General features: G+C 42.8%; 2 protein-coding genes across 11 annotated transcripts in view; one reads left to right on the plus strand and one right to left on the minus strand.

Moving 5' to 3' along the window:
* bloc1s2 (biogenesis of lysosomal organelles complex-1, subunit 2) overlaps window positions 1-18923 on the plus strand; it is a 287967-nt gene that overhangs the window by 244161 nt on the left and 24883 nt on the right. The gene's annotated exons all lie outside the window — the stretch shown is intronic.
* dab1a (DAB adaptor protein 1a) overlaps window positions 1-18923 on the minus strand; it is a 109899-nt gene that overhangs the window by 52147 nt on the left and 38829 nt on the right. For 3 of the 10 annotated variants that reach the window (XM_061031927.1, XM_061031904.1, XM_061031880.1), the window contains exons 1-2: window positions 17455-17614; window positions 11352-11619 (exon numbers count right to left, since the gene is read on the minus strand). In XM_061031927.1, the coding sequence (XP_060887910.1) occupies window positions 11352-11421 (70 nt within the window). In that variant the 5' untranslated portion in view covers window positions 11422-11619; window positions 17455-17614. Of the gene's footprint in view, window positions 1-11351; window positions 11620-17454; window positions 17618-18923 lie in introns of those variants that run through there. The other 7 variants (XM_061031889.1, XM_061031912.1, XM_061031921.1 and 4 more) reach the window with 4 other exon arrangements.

Here is an 18923-nt window from a genome sequence, read left to right on the forward strand (position 1 = left end):
ATCAGTGCAACTTGTGTTCTCACTGAAAAACCAGTCCTGCATTTGAGACTGAGTTAGAAGTGTTTCAAATCAGAAAAGACTTTCATCCAACACAGACAAAAAAAACATTAATATTACCTCGTCATCCTTTTCTTGTTCTTCATATTTATTAACAACAACATTCATGCCTTCTCTCTATCATACACGTATCCCAGCATCCCTCAGTGTGTCTCTGCAGGAGCGTTGTCGCTGAAGCTTGTTTCTCTCTGGGCTTTAATTACGAGGTAATTGGTTTCACTAATGAAGGGAAACATGGCCTAAGAGCGTGTGTGCGCCTGTGTGCATAGTGTGCATTTGTTGTGTAGTGTAATGTGTAGATTGTGTGTCCTGTTGTGCATTTGTGTGTTCCTGTGCTCTGACAGGGCATCAGAGAGAGGCCTGTGTAAACAAGGAGCTAGCATCCTGTCATGCTACGATGACACAGCTCCTCCGAATGGCTGTGGCCCCCTGAGCCGCCATGCTCACAAACACAGGCTCTACATAAACACACACAAACTGCACACTCAACTCCATGTGTGCATAAATCTTCATATGGGTGCGGAAAAAGAACAGGGAGTTCTTGGAGCAGCTTCATCGTGAGCTTCCTCTGAACACTTTCTGTCAGCAGGAGAGGAGAACGTATTTAGTCTGTTAAAACACAGAGAGACACATCTGACTGAAAAGTGTCAAAACTATTTGTTGCTTTAATCCTGCAGTCCTTGGGAACAGGAGGTGTGCTCCTGTGTGTGTTTATGTGTGTGTGTGTGTGTGTGTGTGTGTGTGTGTGTGTGTGTGTGTGTGTGTGTGTGTGTTTAACACTAACAGGCTTTTCTTTGAAAGAATCAGGAAACACAGGTAAGTCCTCAGAACACAGCAGTCCTCCTTTCATGCCAGAAGAGAGAGCCAGAACAAAGCCTCCCACTTCTGTCATCTTCAGCCAAAATATAGAAGCTGCTGTCCTTCCCCTCTCTCTCTGTCTCTGTCTCTGTCTCTGTCTCTCTGTTTTCATCTGGATTAATGAACCTCTTCGGTTCGATCACTCAGCCGGGGTCCTGGAACAGAGAGACGGAGCAGTGGAGGACTGAAGAACATCAGACAGAGCGAAGAGGAAGCGGCGGATCTGCCGTCTGCCAAACACTCTCTCTGTGTTTGTAGCGTTCCTCTGTCTCCTCACTTTCTGCTTACTTCTTCATCAGCATCAACATCCTTCAATTCCAACTGAAATGAAGTAGCTATTTTTTTTCTCTTAACAGCGTACTAATTAAGGTTTGTTACTTTTTGATGCCTCATTCTTTAAAACGATACAATATCCTTCTTTTTACGTTCGATAGAATAAAGTAGCAAAGTTATAAAAGGAAGATATACAGCTGCTGCAAGCGAGCAAGAGAGAAAGAGAGAGCAGAGGTGGCCGATCGAGGACCTGTGTATGCTCTGTGATTAAGCTGGGTGAACCTGAGGAAGCTACAGGTAAAACGTGTTGTTCACTCACGATACAGTTACAGTAAAGTAATTTTCAGTGTGTCACGGATTATTGTTTTATTTTTCACCGCTTTAGGAGCCTTAGAAGGCTTAAACTTTGTTCAAGTGTAGTTGATATGAATGATATGATCGGGAAAAGGCCAGAATATTGTTTGCCAAAACCACAGAGTGATAATAGTCATCGTCATTCTAATGAAAGAGCGATCAAAAGGAGTAGTAAGAGGAAAACATTATACTGTGTTGTTTCTGAAGTTTTTCACCCGATTTTTCCGCCAATTTTCTCTCCGTTTTTGCCGCCTAGCAAGATTCATGAACACCCAAGTCGTGGCTTTCAGCCAACCAACAGACCACCGCTCAGAGACGGACATCTGCTGGTGTGATCCAGCCAAAAAGTAGTCAAGAGGATCCCCTGCTGAGTGAGAGGCCCCTCTGCCCCCAGCATCCCTGTGCTGAAGAATCACAGACACTTCAATATTCTGAATCTAACCACCATGGCATCTAACCACCAGGACAACCATAATCTACTATAATTATGAAGCCGACCACCTGCTTTTGTTTCAGAACAATGTGTTGTCTCTTTGTATGTAGGAAGAAGTTCAAACAAACAAGAAGCAGACTGCCAATCAAACCTTGCCTAATTACTTGTTTTGTTCCTAACACTTTTAGGACAAGCTGAAGATGAAGACAAGAGCAACAGGGTGCCCACACATTTTACAATAAAAAAATAACGCTAACCCTAACCCGTTGAACAATGAGTACTAGATGTCCTGTTCTGTCATTGGCTCATAGTGACACTGACTCATACAAACAGGTAGTGATATGGACTTTGAATTGCAACCCACATAACCTTTCTGTCTTATCTAATAAGTTGCCATGCTGGAGAACATAACATAATTTCATATAATATTAACATGGAACACACTGAACAATTAGGAAATGTCATTTAGATGCTCACTTACACACTTTTTAACTTACTTTAGTTCCTGAACACTAAATAGGTTGTAGGTTCCTGTAGAAATGGCCTTTTTGCAAACAAACAACCCGCAGTGTTATAAATCAAACGTGCACACAGGGCCGTAAATCCTCCTTTGATTTCAGGTAAGACTATAAATCAACTTGAATAACTAGGAATATAAATCTCCTGCGATATTCTCTGCATAAATAGACAGAAAAGAATCATAGTAGTGATGTGTCTCTGCATGCACAGAATGCTCTGTTTGTGTGCTGAAATTAAAAACAGCATCCTGTCAACATCTAACAAAAGAGAAACGTCCTTTCAGGGCGCAGTCCTTCAGCTGGCACAGCAGGGTGAGAGTATCGGCCTCTATTAGAGCCTGCATGTGACATTTGGATGTTTTCCTTTGGTGCAAATTATAAGCAGGAAGCAAACTGTTGCTATGGAGACCGTAGTTAGTGATGCGGTGGGCAAAGCCACACCAACTAGGAGAGGACTGAGCTAAACATGCTGAGAGGATCACAGAGCGCACACACACACACACACACACACACACACACACACACACACACACACACACACACACACTCAGGAAAGCAAATAAAAGGCTTTCAGTGATTTTATTTTCCTCTCTGAGTCGGCCGTTTTGAATGCTTATTCTGTGCGGTCACATCTGAAAGCCCGGCTGAGGATTTCTGAACACTTTAGAAGCAGAGAGGTGTGATATTAAAGCTGCTGCATGAGAGGAAGGGGAGAGTTTGTAGAATGAGAAAGCTGCCTGGGAAAAGCGTCGACAGCATCTCATCAGCCTGACCTTTTATCTTAATCTAAATATCAACACATTTTTAAGCAGCTATACCCTATAAATTTCTCCAATGTGTTTAGTTGACAACATCAAATCTTACATTTACTGCCCTGTAGGAGTCCCACAAGGCTCTGTTCTTGGATCAATTATTTTTATATATTTTATAAATGACAAGAGAAATGCATGTGAAAAGAACAAAAGTGGGCTTCATGCAGTTGATGCAGTCATTTTTACAGACGCCAGAAACATGAAAAAAATCTCCATATTTTTAAAGTCGAAAATATACACAATTTTAAGCAATCTGCCTTCTTGCCATTTGTAGGATTTCATATTCAATGCTTTTCTGTCATTCTGAGTTTTTTTTAGTAACTGGTCTCTTACAGGTGTGACAACACTCAAATCAATAGAATAACTTTACAAGGAAGCCACAAGTCTTCATATCAAAAACGATGTGTCCTATGTTTCCTTCTAAAGACCCTCTCAGAAAGTGGCACAAGACGAATCAGACCTGTGATTGATTTGAAATTAAAATGTTTCACATTGCGTATTGTTTGATCTAGTTGTGAATTGTTAAGAAATACATTTGTGTTTATGCCAATGTCTGGCATGTATGTATCCTGTCTCCAATGCTCTGTCTCTATTAAATGAAGAAATAAAACAATAAAACCTTACCTAAAACGTACACAGGATATGAAATAGTTATAATATTATAATATAATATTATAGTGCTGCAAAAAGAGCATTGTAGAAAACAAACAGCAGACCGCAGGATGGATAGGACACTCATTTTCCTGAAATAAAGTGATAGGAGAGAGGGGCAGCAGATAGCAGGAGAGGGCAAAGAGGAGGCAGTTATCTCTAAATATAGTTTTAGTGATGGAAAGTGTGAGGGCCACTATCTGCTGTTTTTAGTGTCACATATCTACCACCGCCCTCCGTTGACAACACACACAACAGCACACAGACAATTCAATTCAATCCCTGTCTGATTGGAGGGAACAGATCTGATTACCTCTCATAGACGGAGCACACAAACACACACAACCCCACACACACACACACACACACACACACACACACACACACACACACACACACACACAGTCACACTGAAAATAGAGTTGTTTGTGCTCAAAGATTCCCCAGGGAAACATATCAGAGTAAATGGCTGTGGTGATTGTGCCAGATAGACTGGATGTGTGCATAATATCCACACCGAGACGATAATGTGTTTGCTAATCGCACACCAGAGACATGCAAACACACACACACGAACACACACACACACACACACACACACACACACACACACAGAGGCTAACAGCTGCACAGCTATAACCCTTAACCACTCTTTTCATGCTGCTGGCTGCCAGCTACACTGTGGAAACACCCTCCCACACACACTTTAACACTGACACACACACTAACACACTCATCGCCATCCAAATCCCAGAGTGTGGGAGTCGTGAATTCTCAGAGCTGTGATGACAGTCGACTGCGTGCACTGACAGCAGAGGAAGTTATTATAACTCGTAATCATATTCTGTGTCACATTATGACTGACAGACACGCATCAGTGAGTGTTGGATTTGAACATTTAATGATGTTATGGAAACAATACTGCAAGGAGAAAACAAAACCGGGTTATAGACATAGGGCAATAAATCCCACAAATGCAAAAGTCACTGCAGCAATGCAGAAATGAATTACTTCCAAATGACACATAGTAACCTGAGAAAGCTGCTCCGGTAAACAAAACGTGTATTCAATAACAGATACCAGGGTCAGGAATGCCTCTGATACCTTATTCACTGAAAAGTTTATTACTCAATGCACAGATTCAATGACACATTTCCCAGCCAAAACAAACAGCAACAGCAACAAAAAAAGTTCTGAGACAAGACCTTCAAAAAGTGGACTTGAGACCGTTCTATAGACCAAGACCGATTTGGACTACTACAACACTACCTGCCACTAAAGACTACTGCTACAACCATGACGAAGAAATGATTTCAGGTAAATGATTTCATCTTGTGGTGGCTGCAATAAGAGTCTGTGTCTATGCCTGCTAAGTGGAAAAACACAGCTGTGCAAGTCAATGTCACTTCTCGGAGGAGAAACTAATCGGACTCGTCTTTTTGAGGGAACAATTTCCAGGTCTAAAAACAGCAGCTACTGCCAGGACACGATTCATTTACATTATTTTCATGTTTTCTTGGTGGGATTTACTTGAATAAATTAAAAGACTTAGCAGAAGTCAACTTTTGTAAACTAACAACAGTAAATGACATTGAGAAGCATGAAACTGAGTGTGTGGGCGCTGTCAGCGAAAAACAATCAATAAAAAGCTGGTAAAAGACACAAACCATAACTGTGGTGGCATCTTTGTCTCCTGCTGACGCTGACATAGTTGGTAGTTAGGTTTAAAAACAAAAAATGACAGCTGCTGATTAGGGAGCCTTGATCATGCGATCTTAACTTTATTAAGGTTTTTAGACGTATGGATATAACTTCTTTTGACGGCTAGTCAGTTAGCCACAAGCTAAGCACTGCTGACAGTGTTCATGATCTAACCACACCAAATAGCTCATCCATGGTGGAGTTTTATTTATTATTCCAGGCTGTATTTCTAGTCATGCTTTTTGTGGATGTTTGTAAGAAAGGAGCTGGTGCAGAAGCTGAACTTCTGCTGCTGAATAAATCCTGCATGCAGTTTGTTTTTGTCTGTTACACAACTGAACTAAATTGGAGTGCTACAAACAAAAGTGCACCTGACAGTTTAACACACTCATCTCTGAACCCTGTTAGCCTGCAGATCCTCCAGAGAATAAAGCAGAAAGCAGAGCATTTCTGTGAGTGCGTTCTGTAATTATATTACTTACACTACATTTGACAAAATGCAGTTTTGTTAAAGTCAATGTTTTTGTTGCACTGTGAGAGGGAGAACTGTGATTCAAAGACTCCCTAGAGTCAGACCTCCATGCTTCTTCCTTCTTCATTAGCAGGTGGGTGCTGTCTGAGATGTTAAAGGTTCAGCTGGAGACTCAACTGTCTGCAGCTGCTGTTTAACCACTGATCGCTCATCTGATGTTCTAGTTTCACAAAGGAAAGCGATTGCACTGGCAGACTGTCAGCTCTGTGTTTTATTAATCATTCACAATTGTAACATGTTTTCTTTTCTATAATATCAAACTCTTACAGTTAAGAAACGTCCACTTTGGGTCTCTCTCTGGATTTCTGTCCTTTTAAAGTCCAGGCTGCAACATGCAGACACAAACAGCACTGAACCCCGTACAACCAAATGAACTCCTGGACCAAGTTGCACCTGCTGTATTTCAGTCCAATAGTAGCCTAGTTTGAACATAATTTCTAATTTAATACAAAGTTTACGCTCTACTTGCCTTCAAGGTGTTACACTAGCTGAGATAGTTCAGATGTAGGCAGAAGTTACACCTTCAATCTTATACCTATACTGTAGCTCCTAGTGGGTGTGAAGTCCTCCCTAAAATCCGGTTGTCAGGATGAGGACGAGCAGTGGGTTTAACCGGCTGTTTGGTGTCAGCAGTGTGTTCTCCTCGACAGATTACATCCCTCAGAAATGTTTGATGACTTTGTTTTTTTACTCCTGCTTTAGATTTTCACGAGCAGCACATTTTGAAGTGCAGGTTTGAGCTAACGGAGCGGCTGAATTTGACCATTTAGGAGTAAGAACAATGTTTAACTCCAATGTTCATTAAATCCTCTATATTACAGAACTCATGCCATAGCCAACAATGACACCAAACCTGAACATTATGAGCTCATGATACGTGAAATTGCGGGGCTGTTTTAGTGGATTGCATTAGATTTAACAGACTATGACATTTTATTTTATATTAAATTAACTGGTAATCATGTAATTTTGCAGTTCCATTAATTTTGTATTGAATTGCATTGTATTTTATTGTAAAATACTGCCAAATTGAAGCACCTCTGGCTAATAAAGAGTGCTAAACTTGTGTAACCCTATAGGGGAGGAACATCACGCTTTGGTTGTGAAATATTCAACCTCAGATGAAGGCTCATAATTCAGCTTTGCTTTGCCTTTAAGTATCATGAGTACATTAAAAGGATGGGTATCCATTGGCCTAATTTACCTCCCTCATTAATACATGAATCATAGTGGTGTGTAGGAGGAAGGAGGTGGGGTGAGGGGAGGAAATCTGAGAGGGATAGAGAGGTGTCGAGATGTAATCTTTATGGATTTATGTGGGATTAAGAAAGACTATTATACTTCAAAAACTGAGCCGGACCAATAAGACAGAAAAATCTTCATGAGAGGAATCAGAGAGACGTGCTTTACCTCAGGTCGTGTAAATGCTAAACGTCAAAGGTTATCTCTACCTCGTCATGCTAATTCAATAAAAAACCTTCTGAAGAAGAAGAAAAGGTCTCTGAGAGGAGCGACCCCTGAGCTCACTGCTGAAACATCACTGTGTGTACAAAAGCACACACTCATGTACACGCAGACACACACTGACACACGGCACAGTGATTAATGTGTGACACGCTGCGGTCCCACACTCTCTTTCATTCCATTCTTCAGCACGGCAGTGTGAAACAAAGGCCTGAGATTAAACAGCTCTCCTTCACACTGACTCATTACTCTCTCTTTCTCTTTGTGATCAGTCTCTCTGCTGTGACTCACTCATTCAGGGCAAGGTCATTTAGGAGTCATGGGAGGAGGAGGAGGAGGAGGAGGAGGAGGAGGAGGAGGACTATCCTGCAGGGATCCTCACAACATTTACACACTGATGATGATCAGAGAGCCAGTGGATCTATATTCATTCAAATCCAGCTCCTCCACTGAGACAGAAACAGAAAGACGTTTTTGTGTGTCTGATGGTACGCGAGGGGTTTAGGTCAAACACATGAAGCTATTTTTCTTAGCTATTTTTCTTTATTCTCAAATGTTCCTTTTCCCAGAGCACTTCATGCTTGTGTGTGGTTTGTGATTGCATTTGACTTTCATCACCCTGTGTGTGTATCCTTGTGTGTCTTTGTGTGTCTGTGTGTATGTCTGGTAGCATGACCCAGATCTGAACAGGGATGTGTAACCCAGTGAATTGTACATACCATTAATTTTCATAGATGGAGACAGAAACACGGAGCAAATCTGTTTCAGACCAAGAGAGAGGCAAATGTTTCCCGTAGTGATTTTAAAGCTTGTTTTCCTGTTTGATTTTTAAGTTGTTCCAGCTTTTTTTTAGGTACACCTGAAACTTAATGCTGTAGTTCTGGGTTCAAAACCTCAGCAAAGATGTACAAATCTCAAATCAATTATGTCTCCTCCTGCTCCATGAACTGTGATATGTCCTGCTGCTTCCAGCTCCTATGGCTGACCAGGTCCAAGTTTGATGGGACCAGTAACAGTAACCAGTTAAAATGAAACGGTCCCACAGAGCGCCCCTATAGGCCTTGATATGCAGTGTTTGCCTTTTTGCCAATATTTTTTGAATGTGTTTTTGACTTTGTATAGTTTTTTTGTATCTGCAGTTGTTTCAGCTTTTTGCAGGATGTTTGCTTTGTTTGCATCGTATTTCAGTTGTTTCATTCGTGTTGTGCGTTTGCTTTTAAATTAGCAGCGTTTTGGAATTAGCTGTGTGTTTTTCTTACGGGAAGTCGTTACAGCGTTTGCCGAGTACTTACAATTGTCGGCCACTGTAGATGGACACTAACTACCGGCGTTCTTTTTCAGCCAACTTTTACGCAGCTAAACTAATTTATTCTGTTCTGAATGAAGTTTGCACCACTCATTTCTTATACAATCTCAGGGCATAAGGACAATCTTAACCTTGATAACCTTTTGCCTAACATCGTCACGCATTCTTTTTTCTCAAGTGGAGTTTTATCTTTAACCAATGCGGATAAGGTCATTTGCAAATTTGCTTGAAATTGAAAAGTGTGTGTGGTTTTATGAGGGAAAAAGAGCAATAGAGTGACAAAGAGAGAGAGAGAGAGAGAGAGAGAGAGAGAGAGAGAGAGAGAGAGAGAATAAGAGAGAGAGAAACCCTCCTGTCTGAGTGCTGAAGGCAAGCCATTCATCTTTCCTCTCATATGCTCTTCTGGGCGTCAATCCCAATGTGCTTGTGTGTGTGTGCGTGCATGTGTGTGTGTGTGTGTGCGTGTGTGTGTGTTAGTGTGTGTTTGATTGTGTCTGCCTAGACTTTGTGGGTGTGTGTCTGTGTCTCCCCACATATGGAGAGCAGTCTGAATGATGAACATGATCTCCATTGCAGCAGAACAATACTGTTTCTAAATAGGACATGAGAGGCATTCAGCCCACGCTCGCAGTCTGTGTATGGGGGAACCGACGCTTGTTTGCAGGGGCTGTGTGCAATGAGGCATCTGCTGCAGGTGATAGCGAGTGTGCATTTGTGTGTGTATGTGTGTGTGTGTGTGTGTGTGTGTGTGTGTGTGTGTGTGTGTGTGTGTGTGTGTGTGTGTATCCATTAAGTGCGGCTCCCACTGGTGTCCAGAGTTTTTGCTACATCAATCAGAGGCTCATTCAGAGAGCGGCGGCATCGCTCCGGCAGGCAGGCAGGTGGCGGCGAGCAGCTGGGTGATGCGCTGCCGGCCCGGCCCCCGGCATCACCTCTGCTCTGAGACCACCACGCCTGCTCTCATACACCTGCTAGCTACCTGCCTCTAGAGCTTTTCACACCTGGATGTGTTTGCTCCTCACCAACCACAACATCCTTGCACCTGTTCCAGAGCAAGTTTGTGTATCATCGTACAACTGCACCTGTTAGCAATGAACCACTGCAGCCCCGGAATTCAGCTGCCTGACCCTGATCCACCCTGAACGCACTCAAGACACAATTCATAGATATAGCTGTTAAGGCTGGCAAGAGGGTAATGCCTTTTAAAGATTCCTGAAGGAGTGCAAACAGAGGGCAAGCAAACATCTGGAGCTGAGTGCATCAGCTGTCCTTACTTACTGTAGCTACAACCGACTTCTAGTCTCGAATTGACACCGAACGCACCAAGCCTCACTGAGAACAGTCGTAGCTGCAACCACACTTCTCATGTTCGTCCATGTGAATATTTATGGAATAGTGAGAGATGCCAAGTAAACAAACTTCCATCCTGTCTATAACCTCTGCTGTCAAACTATCAACAGAATATGGAAGTCCAACGGTGACAAAGGTCTACAATGGGGCTTTTGAAATGCCCTCCGGGTCTGCCCTGCGGAGTCTTTTCTTTCAAATTAGCAGGAATGCAACAAAGTATCCTGGGTAAAAGGAAGCTCATTTACTGCGGGAAAATGTGAAATGTAAATCTCCTGTGAGTATGTAACAGACTTAAGTTATCAATAAGCTAAAAAAAGCAAACAAGACCGTCGTACGAATGATCATTTATGTTTAGTTATTTCTAATGCCTGTTTCTGTTGCTGCCTGGTTGATGTCAGATGAGACGATGAATTGCCCGCTGCAGAAACAGACTTTGTTTACAATTTCCACAGATGAGGTTCACGCTGAGAGACTGTTAAAAGACGACAGGCGGAGACTAAAATACCATAGACTGTAAATATTACGCATGACACTCATGAAAGAAGAGGTACAACTCTGTCCACAGGAGAGGCCAAAATCAACACAGTGTGCATGATCATCACAGGAGCTTTTGATTTAAAGACCAACTCAACCTCACAGAATGGATACAAGCATGTCAACAGAATAACGTCATGATGAACTGAACTGAGCTTTACAGGAGGAGAGCATCATGTCAGAGAGTCCTGCATGCTTCATGTATATGCCCAGAAAGAATAACTTTTTTATTTGTGTTCAAAATAAAACAAATAAATGTGACTCCAGAATCATGATGTACCTATATACAGAAACTTAAACTTTTGGAAAAGCCAATACCTCTGAGTAGCAGATTGTGATTTTTCCACGTGCCTTTATCCGCCTGCTAATGCAGAACAAGAGCCAAGAACAGGGATGGATTTCATTCTTTTAATGTGAATTAACGGGTTTATCTAACTCCATTTTGAAAGAAAACGCAGAAATCCTAAAGTCCTTAACCATGTAGCCAGACTACATCAGGTGTCCTTACCTTTCCTCCTGGAGTCCCGTCTGACGCTGCCCGGTCTGACCGCTGGCTGTAGCTCCGTTTCTGTTGACATCCTCAGGCTGGGCTGGACTCGGCTCGGCTGGGGTCCGCTGGGCTCCGGGGGTCCAGTTTACAGCGTCAGTGCCGGCTGTGTGTGAGTGGGCGCCGGGTGTGTGCGTGGAGGCGCCAGGTGTGTGCGTGGGCACACAGGCTCATGGGAGAGGGACGGGCTTCAGCCCTGACACGACATCCCACACACAACCACAGAGAGCTGGAACGAGAGAGAGAGAGGTGTGTTTCATTCATGTTGTTTTCTTTTTTTCTCTGCAGGAGAAACCTCGCAGCAGTCCTCAGCAGGCATCTCAATGAGCTGGTTTCTCATCACAGCCTTGAGTACTTGTTGCCCATGGTAACAGACATGAGAGACCTGCGGTATACTTCCTGTTACCTGTCAGTAATGTGCGTCTGCAAAGATACAGCCTGAGGAACAATCCCACCTGTTCACAACACCTCATTCCATCATAAAGATAATCATTTATACCGGTTATAAAACAGAGAAAAGGGAAATTCTGGATAACAAAAACATTTATTTTTCCAATGTTTAGCCATCTTTTCTGTAAATCACCACTGCAGGCACACTGATAAACATGTTAATAATTCAATCAGGAAACACGAATCACAGGCAGTCAGACAAACTGTTAACAAACTTATCTGTTTAATACACATTATCTGAATCACTTCTGTGGTGTTTAACCTGATGTGACCTTTAGTAATCGTCCCTCAAATCTTCAAGCACTGTTCATCAAAGTTAAACCAATCTGTCTGTAAATGTCAAGGGTATTTTCAAGGCACAAGGTACATGACATTTGTCACATGGAAAAGCACAAAAGCACACTGAGCCTTTGATTCATGTTACAGCCAAAACACACCTATGTAAAAATAAACAACGCTATGTAAAATCAAGTTACACAAGCCCTCCTCTTTACACTCTGAGCCTGGCATAATGAGTCCAGATTGTGCCCCACCAAAATATAGTCAGACACGCCCCCGCCCAAAACGCTGTGCGCAACGCTTCACGCCATCAAAATAGGGCCCGATGAATGAAGGTACTTCTTCCAACCCAGAGCTGTTTGTGATCAAATAAGAGAGAAATAGTTCAAATATTATGATGTGAATCTTATAATTGCTTATATGCCAACATTTGATTGTTTGGATGCATTAAGCAGTCAGTAAATCCACAGCCAGTTAATAAAAAGTCAAAGAAAAAGAAAGCTATGCCTGTTGCAACACAGCCAAAATATTTGATTCTTCACACAAGTCCGACCTATGACAAGGCAACAACCAATCAGATTCAGGCCAGATTCACAAGATCAAATGGGAATAAGAGAACAACATCGATACAACAGGTGCTTCTGTCATGTGCAGCAGACGGACAGTTACGCGTGCAGTAAATACACGAGCATTGACTATAGGGCGCGCAACCGTCTCCACAGTGGATGGCTGGCGGTGCACACGGATCATGTTGAATTTATGTGCATTGGATTTCTCCTCTGCCCTGCCCCTTTACTGGACCGTCAGCAGGTCCTGTGTCTATTCACCTCATTGGGAGAACATACGAACAAATTAGGATTGATTATTTTGCTCAACAGTCACCAACGCAAATTGTATTATCCTAAACTATCTATTTCAGTACATTCTGCTACTTTATGGCACATTTTTCAGACTTGAAAAATGTACTTGACAAGTCTCAAAAACTCCCTTCCTTTCACAAGATCTGACAGCGTATCTCTCGTCACCGCCAACTATTCTCATGACAGCACAGCAACCATGTCGTTACGAGGGAAAAAAGAGGCCATGCCCACTTACAAACTGGAAACGTATGTTATTTCTTATCAGCGGTGTAGCTTGTAATCCCTCATCTTTGTTAAGGAGCATCTTAAGGACTAAAACTACACTTTTTTGTCCCTTCTGTGCGGTCCCTGTGGGGCCCCTCCAGCCTCAACATTCTGCCTCTTCTTTCCCATCTGTCACTGCTTCATTCTGAAGTGTTGACTGGCAGCAACAACTACAACTTAGCAGCCAAAAACAGTCTGAATCACACTCTAACCTTGTCGCATGAATGCCTGAGAAACACACATTTACATGCACGCACACACACACACAGAGACACACGCAGGCGAGCTGCTTTCTGAAGTACAAAGAGAGGAGGAGACAGCTGCCAGTCCACATGCTGAATAATGAATCCCACTACCTTCCGAGCTGCTCTTCACCTCCGCTCAGCCTATCAGTCCTGACCCCTCTCTTTCTCTCTCTGTTTCCGTTTAAGTGCAGACTTCAATAAAACGAAAAGACTGGTGCTTCTTGGAGGAGAGGGAAATCTCTCTCCTCCTCTTCCTCCCCCTCTCCACCGCGTTTCTGTGTGAATAGGAGACCCCTGCGAGCCGCGGGCGAGAACAGATGAATTGAGAGGCTTTTAATTTGCTGCAGACAGAACAGAACAGAGTCCATTTAATTCTGCCAGCAGAGGCCATGTCGGCAAAATGCTGACAATATTCTTTATCTGGTCCAAACACACTGGAAAAGTGTGAGTCACTCCAATTACAGGCATTATCAGCTGCACTGTTCCACCAAATGGATGGAGAGAGAGCGAGAGTGAAGTGAGGGGTTAGAGGAGCGAACAGAGTGGAAAGAAAGTGAGGGGTGAGGAAACACACAGTGGGTGAGGAAGATAATGAGCAGGGGGTAAAGAGAGGGAGAGGAAAAAGCCCAAGGAAGAAGAATTTTTTTTTTAAAAAAGAGAAAAGGAGTTCTCCAGCCCCGAACATGTCCCCCCTCCGTCCTTCTTTTCTTTTTGTTCTCTGCTTTCGTTCCTCTCCTTCTAGCTGTGAAGTCTTTCAGGCAGCATCTGGAGCTCGTGTTTAAGAAAAGCAGTGAGTTAATCCTCGACTTGGACCAGAACAGAAGAAGAGTAGAAAACTACTCACAGCCTTAAAGGGATAGCTCCAATATTCTGAAGAAGAAGGGCTTTTGAGGCAGAAGCTAATCTATGTAAGGTCTAAGCATCATTTTAAAAGTGAAAGGATATTTTTTTCCAGCGTCATCTGATGTCACACAGCCATTTTGATTTGCACCATGTTCCTCTCAACTGTGCAACGTCTGTGTTCCTACACAAAACATACTAGTCCCAGCTGGAAACTACGGTAATAACACATTATCCACACAATTAAAAGCGTAAGATAATGGCAAATCTTTAACGCTGCTACATGCAGATGCAATGCTCTGTTATAGATGCAAGCCAACTTTTTCTTAAGGTTTAAAGAATGGTGCCCACTTTTGTTATTTCTATAAAGTTATACACCGATGGTCATAATAACAATTTAGCTGATTGCCGATTCTGATTCTGATGTTTGTACCTGTTTGTTTAAGCATGAAAATAAATCAGAGTTTGTCCAACAGGGGACTCCACAGATACAATAAAAAAAACTATTTTCTGAATCAGCAGTAATGTCTAAAAGCTTGCATTACATTGATTAGACACAGAAACAGATAATTATCAGAAAAAAAAAAAAAAAAAAACTTCTGACATAAGTGCATTAAACATTATTCACTGATGGGCCGATGTCTCTTAACAGGGCCAATATCAGATATGTTCAACTGATGCATCAGTGCATCACTATTCTTCAGTCATACAGTCATTTTGCTGAAAGCTGCTGCAAGGCAAGAGAGAGCGCTGACTAAATTTCACAAATTGTAAGGAAATTGCCAACGTATTTATGCATGTATTTATACATGACGTTTGCCCGCATTTCATGTCAATAAAAACAAGGAGTTACCAGATATTTGGTGCTTAGGACTTCTATTTTTGTTGTCTTGGTATCTTAACAGGTATTGCTACTATATGATTTTTACCAGTATCATATCTGTAAAATGATGTTATCATGACAGCCCTAGTACATAGTAATTTAACTTTTACTGATTACCCCTCAGATCCACACTTCAAAAATCCAAACTATGCCTTTACCCAGAAAAGCTGCTTTTATTCTACAGCTCCACAGATTCAAAGACGTGTTCCTGTGGTTTTGCATTGAGTGTTTTAACCAAAATGTGTCAAGAAGAAATAGAGTTAAGAGTTCATGTTCTGTCTGCTAAATTGCTCCTCTGAAAGCACGACTCACTGAAGGAGTCATCCAACCATGCCAGCAAAACAGCCACAAGTGAACGGGTGAAAATGAGCAGGAAACGAGAAACTGTGAGGCTGAAAATGAAAAATCTGCTGCAGCTCAGCTCTCCAGACTTCTCTAAGGCTGCAGACATATGGTCCTTCCTCCAGAGACTCAAGGAACAGATCTACATCTAAGCTGCACTCCCTGGAGGGGTGAACAAGCTAATTTATCCCCCCCAAAAAAGTCAATGTCTGGCTTCTGCTGTTTAAACTCCCTGCCTCGCTCAGACACACACACACACACACACACAGACAACATGAAGCAACATCAGACGCAATCGTAGACGCTGTAGTGTTGTTTTGACCTGGAATCAGCCCGAGCTAAAAGTAGCAGCAGGAGGAGAGAACGTAGCTTAGCGTGTCTGGATTTAGACGCCATCTGAAGCCGAAGAGGGAGGAGAAGAGAGAGGGGAAGGAGCGGTAAATTGGACGTTCGTAAATGGGACGCTGCCAACGAGAGCAAGTGGATGATGTGTGTGTGTGTGTGTGTGTGTGTGTGTGTGTGTGTGTGTGTGTATCTGTGTGTGTGTGTGTGTGTGTGTGTGTGTCTGTGTGTATATTCAGGATGCTGCCAACAGGAGCTTAATGCCCAGAAATCATCTGCAGCTACAGTAAAGTCTGCCAGGCGACAGGAAAGAAAAAAGAGAGAGAGAGAAAAGGGGGAGGAGGAGGAGGAGGGGGGGGGGGATCCTCACCTCTCTCCCCCTCCTGCCTCCCACTCTCAGGGTAATTGTGTTCTGTCCATCAGGCTCAGAGTTAGATTAGCGGCTGCACTCATTCAGCTCTCCTGCCATCTCAATAATGAACAATCATACAGACCACCTCTGCACTAACTCTCTTTTACCTGTGCACTGTCCGTCAGCTGAATCCCCCCTGCACCCCCTTCTCTAATCCTCCACCAACACCACCTCTGTATCTGTAGATCTGCACTGTAGTTGACCAAAGTTTAGTGGAAGTGTTGGCAAAGTTCTCCTTGTTCTGGACCGTCACAGAAAAACGAAAAGTCTGTCCAGAGCGTCGCCTTGTCTGTCTCACTCCTTTTTTATCTTGATAAATCTCAGGGTTGCGACGATTGCTCAGCTAGCCTAGCTTATCAGACTTACAGGACCTGCTGCATATAACGACAGGTGGCCTCGCTGTCATGACGAAAAGGAAGTCAGCGTTTTCCAAAGAGCTCTAGGAGAGTTACAGCTTCCCTCAAAAGGTGCTAGCCAATGAACATGCTGCTTTTTCACACACCGCAAGTGTCCAGTTTCATTTGCCCTCGATGAAAATGTCAGAATTCAAAGCAATATTAAAACGAGCAAACACAAATGGAGGGTACAGGCTAGAAGTGACCAACTTCAGTGAGGCAAACGCCAAGTCAGCCGGCCATCAGCTGATGCGTCTGCGTGAGATCAGCTGTTACCGAAACAGATATGATAACAGATCGTGACTCCGTGGCCTGTCTGAACTAACGCCACGCTCCATACATGTGGGTTTGTGGTAAAACTAAAGTGACCATATTTGCAGGTTTGAAAATATGGTCACCCTATTTAAGTGACTATGAGTTGGCTTAGAAATCTGTTGTTTGTTTCCAGACAGCCCACCCTGAGACCAGTACAGAGCAGCTTATCAACACATTTCTCCTCTGAGCTGTTAATGAATCACCATGACTGTGTGTACCAAAGGTTGTCCTCTGTTACACTCCTCTCTATCTAAGCTGAAAGTCTTTATTGAAATGAACAAGCAGGCGAAACGCACTGCTGCTAGTCTTAGTTTGAAATGTCAGCTGACAGAGCACACGTGAAGAAAACAGAGCGAGGGATACATGTCAATTAAAGAGCAGATAAACTGAGAACAGTGTCAACTACAGAATCTAACAACACGAAACATGAAACGTACCAGTTTCTAGATCTGTAGGTTAAAAAAAGCGTCCTCAAGTAGAGTCGGAGCAACTCAGGAAGAGACGAAGAGCGGTGAGGAATGAAACAGAGCGGAACTGCAAAGAACTGAAGACAGGGTGAAAGATCAACTTTAAGAGGTGGGAGGAGGAGACGTAACAACCTGAGTGTGTATGTGTGCGTGTCCAACAGAGACACACAAGACACAGCAGTGAGTGTGAGCTGTGGGTTAAAGTTCAGTGTCACACCTTGATAACATGATTCACTCTGAAGTCCAGTGTCGTTTATCTCTATGTGACATGTAGTGTCAGATCAGCGGGGGATGATGATGATTGATGGAGGATTGAATGCATGAAAACTGCTCAACAGACTGCGCAGGAGGGTTCATGATTAAGCTGCCGATGAGAGGAGAAGTTAGACAACAGCCATATCAATAATAAATAGTAGATTCATTTTGTCTGAGGATGTCACCCACATATCCACAAACTGTTCAAGGCAGGAACGCCATGTGCTTTTCCACATATTCCACTTTGCATTTCCGTATTAATCAATGAGCATAAATATGGAGGTGTTTAAGTTTTGCCTTTAAGCTGGCAGCGAAGTTAGAGCAGAGTCCACGTCTGTTTAATTTGGGAGCTGTAAAATGGGTCAGGGGATTGAAGTTTTAAGGACTTTTGCAGCAGTTAGCTGCTTACCCTAAAACGAAGAAGACAAAGGAGTAAATGGACAGCTCTCTTACAACAACCAAATATTTCATTCCGTTGCAGAGGAAGAGAAACCACTTTATAACAGAAGTTCTGTTTAGAGAACAGTGTTTCTGTCCACAGTGTCAGCCATCAGTCTTAATGATTCCCTTCCTCTCATCCATTCACCCACCTTTCTCATCCTCATCATCTCGTTTGTCTAATTCACAGTCTGGGCTGTGATCAGCTCCAGCTCACGCTTGAGACAGAACCCCCATTCTGAGTCTCTCTCTGCCCTGCAGTAAGTCCACCCTTCCAGACCAGCCGACTGACAACATCCTCTTCCATCATAATCATTATCTTAACGTACAGTCATCCGTCTCACAACTCGATCTATCATTAAATATCTAAAATGCATATTGTTGAGGTGTTGTCCTTGCTAGGGAACATTTCGATTGACGATGACGATTGTTAACTGTTTTTCCATGTTGAAAATGAGACGCTGACGCTATTTGATAAAAATAAAAAATTAAAAAATAGACAAGAAGACAATAATGTTTTGTATTCCTTAACTAGACGAGAATGGACTCAAGCGTTGGTGGTGGTCTATCAGGCGTTTAAAACCCTTGGTGTACTGTGCGTCTTATCTGTCCATAAAAATACGAGCAAGAGAGAGGAGATGTGAGTGTATAATTAACTAGACTAAAACAATAAAGCACCACACAAGACGACAGATGCTGTGCAACTCAACACCCAACCCAGTGTCCATTACAACCACACATCAGCA

The sequence above is a fragment of the Labrus mixtus genome, chromosome 3 (genome assembly GCF_963584025.1).
Source record: "Labrus mixtus chromosome 3, fLabMix1.1, whole genome shotgun sequence".
Lineage (NCBI taxonomy): Eukaryota > Metazoa > Chordata > Actinopteri > Labriformes > Labridae > Labrus > Labrus mixtus.